The sequence below is a fragment of the Rutilus rutilus genome (assembly GCF_951802725.1).
Source record: "Rutilus rutilus genome assembly, chromosome: 19".
NCBI classification, from domain to species: Eukaryota; Metazoa; Chordata; class Actinopteri; order Cypriniformes; family Leuciscidae; genus Rutilus; species Rutilus rutilus.
Genome location: NC_140232.1, coordinates 32,955,463 through 32,962,090, shown reverse-complemented (window position 1 = coordinate 32,962,090; position 6,628 = coordinate 32,955,463). Strand labels below are relative to the sequence as shown.

At 41.3% G+C, this 6,628-nt stretch overlaps 1 protein-coding gene across 2 annotated transcripts; it reads right to left on the bottom strand.

Annotated features, from left to right (window-relative positions):
• Positions 1-252: 252 nt before the first annotated feature.
• LOC311278935 (4-galactosyl-N-acetylglucosaminide 3-alpha-L-fucosyltransferase 9-like) lies at positions 253-4,078 on the bottom strand. 2 transcript variants are annotated; one of them, XM_084390106.1, is made up of 3 exons: positions 3,924-4,078; positions 1,697-1,846; positions 253-1,540 (listed from the first exon to the last, which is right to left on the bottom strand). In XM_084390106.1, the coding sequence occupies exon 3, from the start codon at positions 1,530-1,532 to the stop codon at positions 453-455; it is 1,080 nt and encodes a 359-aa protein (XP_084246232.1). In that variant the 5' UTR covers positions 1,533-1,540; positions 1,697-1,846; positions 3,924-4,078; the 3' UTR covers positions 253-452. The 2 variants fall into 2 exon arrangements, with proteins under 2 accessions (XP_084246232.1, XP_084246231.1); XM_084390105.1 differs by lacking the exon at positions 3,924-4,078 and having other exon boundaries at positions 1,697-1,858.
• Between the last annotated feature and the right edge of the window lie 2,550 nt (positions 4,079-6,628).

Here is a 6,628-nt window from a genome sequence, read left to right as displayed (position 1 = left end):
AGAATTCTGCTATACTTTGTATATTTCCTTTCATGTGCAGGATGGATCCTGCCTTCACTCATCTCGGAGAGCAATCGGCATAACCGGTGCATATAAAATGAAATTAAGATACTTTAACTTTATTAAGATAATAACCAAAGTAAACCAGGAAGGACTGAGAAGCCCAACAAAACAGGAATCATGACAGCACCCTTCATAAATACAGAACAATAAACCAACACAAAAATATTTACTTTTTTTTTTTTTATATAATTTATGCAGATTATAAAATCTTCTGAACAGAACTACAACCATCTTCACTTAATTACAGTCATCCACTCAGTATTGATTGATCATCAAAATACTTAAATTTGTAACAAACTTTAGTATCAGATTAAACAATTTATAGAACATTTTCTATTCCATAAACTTTCATACAGTACATGGTACCCTGATAGTGTAACAAAATCTCTTTAATTGAAATACCATTCATAAATATCATGGGCTTCTTTATATTCTCTGTGTCGTGCTATATGGTCACAGGCGGTGCAAATAGCCAGAATAAACTCTTGGGTTTGTCGTATTAAATGAGGAGTTGGAGAGAGATATTTCCTCCAGTTAAAGAACCTGCGATATGCTTCATCGTCCTTGTCCAGCTGAAGCAGATATTCTGCTAGTGACTTTGCATCTGGGAAGTCATTCACATGAATGAAGGCATCGCCGGGAACAAAGTTTTCATAGTTTCTTCTGGGAGGACCCAGAACCACAGGGACGGATCCTGCAGCAAGCGGCCCATTTATCTTCTCAGTGATGTAGTCCTTGTGGATGGAGTTCTCAAAGGAAAGGTAAAACTTGCAGCTAGCTAGGGTAGGATAGTATTCGTCATAACCAAGAAATGTTGCATAAGCCTTTCCGAACAGATGCACTTGGATGTATTTGCTGAGTTCTTGGTAATACTGGTTTCTTGTGCCGACACCTGTAAAGGCAGCATTGTTACTCACAATCCAACACACCAGTTTGTCCTTTTTGGGAATTACAAACTCCTCATCTGCTTTCTTCCTGGTCTTCAATTTCATCCGTACAGGAATATCAGCATCCTGTCTGTAGCTGAGAGTGAGATTGAACAGGTTTTCCAGACCTGGTATTTTCTGAGTGTTGGTCGGTGATTCCAAATGTAACCAAATCCACCTCTGGAACGGAGGACGAGGAGATGGAGGAAGGTTGTTCAGGTCCCAACTGATGCCCCTGTGATAAACCATGACAGCGTCTGCATTGCTGTAGAGTGATCTATCATCCGTCAACTGACAACCATCGATATTGTAAAACTTTTTGCAGTCACTGAAGTCAAACCTGTAATTTTCAGGCCAGACCCATAGTAGAAGAACAGGTTTGTCTTCTACTGTATCAGGAAGAGAACTCTTACTCTCGGGAGACTTTGGTTCAGGTCTAGGAAGTGGAAGAGGACAGGTTTTTGAAGGTGTAAACCAGAAAAACATGACGTTCAGAGAGATGATACCAGCCAGCACCACTATTAAAGCCAGACTACTTGACATTGTCTGATCTAAAAACAAAAATGAAAAGGAAATGATCAGCCTCGAACATATGTTAAGAATAAAAACAAATGCCTCCATATTAAGCGTTAAAACATTTGACTAATACAATTAGATAAGACTCAAATTGTACAGAATGTTTGGAATGAATAGTGAACTCAACTTACCTCTTTAAGAGCCCTTCATTAACAGAAATTTGTAGTTGTGTTCCGCGCGAGAGGACCGCACTATGTAAAGACGGAAGTCTTAAAACATAGGAAACTCAACGCCAATAACCTCGTGTGTAACACTGCCTCTGACGCCTCGAAACACCGCCTCTGCTCATCCAAACAAACAAACCTGAACCAGCTAAACTAGATCAACAACTTCAATGAAAATAAAAAATACAGTCAGGTTGTAGCCTAAATAACAGGTGTGACATTTCATACATATAGATGCAGACAAAATAATGTAAATTCTTAACTGGAAATGATGTTACAAACATATTCAGTCCAATCGTCATTACGAGCGTACAATCAGCTCCAGTTCTTCCGGCATTCTCCGTCTCATCTTCTTCTCTGTTTCTCTAACCTACCGTCAGGGGGAGTTTCCCTCTCGGTTCGAGTTACCTATCATTCGCTTTGCATTGCACCTGTACCAGTCGCACTGAGACATTTCAAATGATACTAAACATGTTTAATACTCTATGATAATTATTCACATCAAAACATATAGATTCTTGTGTGAGTTTTGGTGATCTCAGCATGAGGGAGAAGGAGTGGGGGATGAGGAGAAGGAATGTAGATTAGGATGATTCGGAGGTGAGATGTTCGTCTCGATAGTGCACAAGGGTGAGTTCAAATGTTAATTTCCTTTGTTCTCTCAGAGAGTAGCTCTCTCTTCCAGTTCTTCCAGTTTTTCCAGTCTTAAACATATCTGTAGCTCAGCCCTGGATATTTGACTGGGATAGTTCACCCAAAAATAAAAATTCTGTCATCTTTTACTAACCCTCAAGTTGTTCCAAACCTGTTAAAATGTCTTTGTTCTGCTGAACGCAAAGGAATATATTTTGAAGAATGTTTGCAGTCAGATAGAACAACTTGAGGGTGAGTAAATGATGATAGAGTTTTCTTTTTTGGATGAACTACTTGTTGAACTTAGATAATTATAACGATCTGTACATGGATTCTGACAACCCTATTTGCAGGAAAGTGTTATTTGGCAAATTAGAAGTTTTTGACATCCCAAATTGAAACCCCTTTAACGATAGCCTGTACTGGAATAATGAGAGAAATAGGGGAGTCAAAGGGATGCCGGAAGAACCGTAGCTATACATCCCTATCCTGGACATGGCTGTAATAATCATCCAGTCAGGATTTCTAAAATGTCTTCTTGACACACATGTCCAGAAACCGCATCTTCAACAGACCTTATAACAGACACAGAAGCACGTGTATTAAGACAGTGTAAAAGACCAAATTCAGTTCACAACTTATTATAAAAGCATACTATATACAATCAAGTATAAGAGCCCAGAATAAACTCAATTGCATGTTAAAAGTTTTCCTCACATAGAAAACCATAAAAGAATGCTTAACTTGGCTTAATGGACTAAGATGGTGATATTGACATATTTTGTATAGTGACGTATATTGACGCTGAATGTCCACTGACTATATATTTATAACTGAACACACACACACACACCCACGCACATAACTTTATTCACTTTCACATAATAATGTTTGGTCAGAGCTGTTGTGTAAACAAATAAAATAAAAGTCAAATAAGACAGTAGGTTAAACTATGTCCTCAGAACAAGAGTAAAGTGTCTGTTTTATCGGTAAAAGCCAATAGCCAACTGGGTAGAAACAAACTTCTTAAAATTCATTTTCACTTTGTGAATCACAAGTGGTGATAAATGTCTTTAAAGTCTAAAAACTGTAACTATTTTAAACACAGTGGCTTGTAACACAGGTATGACTAACCAGTGCTTGAGAAGAGAGATACAGTATATATGACATGCACTGACCAATCACAATTCACTATGCAAATATCACTATGACATCATCCCTCCAGGCATTTAGTAATCTAACCAAAGCAGATAATCAAGATTTGCCCAGAACAATAGGCCTGGCCCGGGAGGAGAAAGGAAAGCTAAGGAGAACATAATGCAGTTGCTTAAGTCCAGAGTGATTTATTTTCACAAGCTGTTTCTCAAAAAAAAGTACTCCACAAAAGTACAAAATAAACAAAAAAAATTAAACAATATTTTACAAAACAAAATACTCAAAAGTAAACATACATATACCATAAGAAAAGAAAATACTGAGAGCAGGACAACTGGGCACTAAACATTGCCTAGTGGCACAAGCCTATGAAAATGTAGTCTCTCTATTCAAAACACAGACTCACCAGTGTTTTGACTTCACATGCCACCACCTCCTCAGACAGCCACAAACAATAGGCTCGGTTTAGATTAGCAAAATCTGCGCAGAGCGAGTGTGGTCCGACTTGCTCTGATGTCATGCTGTCGTTGGCTATGTCAAAAAACTCTCGCAACGAGGCGGTCGTGTCGGATTCTGCAGTTGCTCTCTGAAATAGATTTGTGTGATTGACAGGTTGAGGGTGCCACCTTCATTATTGCAAAGGCAGTTGCTGTGTTAAGTTTTGTTTTGGCAAACGATTATTGGTGTTTTACCCAGCCAAGCGGCACCTGTAGTTTAGTTTGTTCCCAGAAGTAACACAGTAAAGACGTGTTTCGGTAGCCATTCCCGGCCTGTTTATTGTCTCCTGCACGATACACCACAAATGTCGACGAGGATATTAAATGAATACCACTGCGTAAATGGACTGTAAGAGTCACCGTACACTGGTCGTAGTTTTTTTTTTTTCGGAGGAACCAGGCACGTGTTGGATTAGCAGTTAGCATCGGTAAAATCTACCATGGCTGTGCCAGTCGGTCGTGTGGACGAATACAATGACGCGAAGGAGGATTTTGAGTCATATCTGGAACGTCTGGAGCAGTGGATGTTGGCGAATGAAATCAAGGATGAAAAGAAGGTGTGCGTGTTTCTCTCTGTGATTGGGGCTGATACTTATAAGCTGCTGAAGAATCTGGTGTCGCCGACAGTACCGAGTACTATGCAGTATCCTGATCTGGTGAGAGCACTGAGCACGCATTACAAGCCGGCACCGATTGTAATCGCGGAACGGTTTCGTTTCCAGAAGCGTAACCAGAAAGAGAGTGAAACTGTCTCTGATTATGTGGTGGCTTTGAGGCAGCTATCAGCTACCTGTGTTTTTGGACAGTACCTGGATGATGCGCTTGAGAGATCGTTTTGTGAGTGGACTACGCTCGGATGCCATGCAGCGCAGGTTGCTGTCTGAAAAGGATCTGACCTTCCCGAAGGCTTGTGAGATTGCAGTAGCAATGGAACTGGCGTCACAGAAATCAATGGAGTTTTCTGGACACGGCGAGCCTCATCAGGTAAATGCCCTGTCAAGTGCAAGCTTTTCTGAGAAGGGGAGGAAAGGGCAGTTTAGACGACAAAATGATAATAAAGCACACAAAGCAAAGGCCAAAAAGGAGTAAAAAAACTACTTTGGGACACAACAGACATGCTACTGATGTGGGGGAAGACACTCAGCACGTGACTGCAGATTTAAAAATGAAAAGTGTCACACCTGCCCCAAAATTGGACACATAGCCCGTGCATGTAGAAAGGGAAAAGCCATTTCTCAAACTCAGTATGTGGAAGCTGAAGGAAATACATCCAGAGGGGATGAAGAGACTGAACTTTTTGGAGTGTATGCAGTATACTCCACCTCAAGCTGTGAAAAGGGGTACACAGTGGATGTCACACTGGGTGATAAGAGCACAACAATGCTACTGGATACAGGGTCAGCCGTGTCAGTGGTATCTGAGGATTACTACCAGAAGAATCTGAACCATTTCCGTTTAAAACCAGCCCCCAAGTTAAAGCTGAAATCATATTCAGGCCAAAGTATCGCTGTTCGAGGATACATCATGATACCAGTGCAGTACGAAACACAGCAAGTCACCCTACCTCTTGTCATTGTAAAGGGAAGTAGACCAGCTCTGATTGGTAGGAACTGGCTAAAGGAATTACACCTGAACTGGAAACAGATTTTCACAGTACACAGGGTGCTTACACAGGCAGAGTGGACCCCAGGAGTCAACGAGGTGTTACAGCGCCACCAGGCAGTGTTCTCTGAGAACCAAGGCTGCACAGAGGGTTTTAAAGCCAAAATCTGCATAAAACCATGCACCACACCAATCCTCTGCAAAGCTCGCCCAGTACCTTACGCATTAAAGGAAGCAGTAGAAAAGGAGCTGGACAGGTTGGAGGAAATGAAAGTGATTTCAAAGACTGAGAAGAGTGAGTGGGCCTCTCCGATAGTCACCGTGCCAAAGGCAGATCAAACAATTAGGATTTGTGGCGACTACAAGGTCAGTATTAATCGGTGTATTTTATAGCAGACATACCCACTACCTAACACCGAAGATCTGTTTGCTACCTTAGCAGGAGGAACATCATTCAGTAAGCTTGACCTTTCTCATGCCTACCAGCAGCTGATGTTAGATGAAGAGTCAGAGAAGTATTTGACGGTCAACACTCATAAGGGCCTGTACAAATTTCATCGCCTCAGCTATGGTGTTTCCAGCGCACCTGCAATTTTCCAGTCTGTTATGGACCAGATTCTACAAGGGCTGGACCATGTGACATGTTTTTTGGATGATATTCTCATCACTGCTTCATCTGAGGAGAAGCATTTAAAAAGACTGGATGAAGTGCTCACACGTCTGGAAAAACATGGTGTCCGAGTGAAACTGTCTAAATTTCAGTTTTTTCAGAGCAGTGTGGAGTATCTGGGACATCGCATTGACCAGGATGGCCTTCACCCCACTGATGAAAAGGTTGCAGACATAAACAAAGCGCCTGAGCCAAAAAATGTCACAGAGCTGAAGTCCTTCTTAGGTCTTCGTAACTACTACAGCCGTTTCCTGCAAAACTCCTCCACCATCCTCCACCCTCTACACAACCTGCTGAGAAAAGAGGCTAAGTGGGTTTGGACTTCTGAGTGTGCTAAGGCAT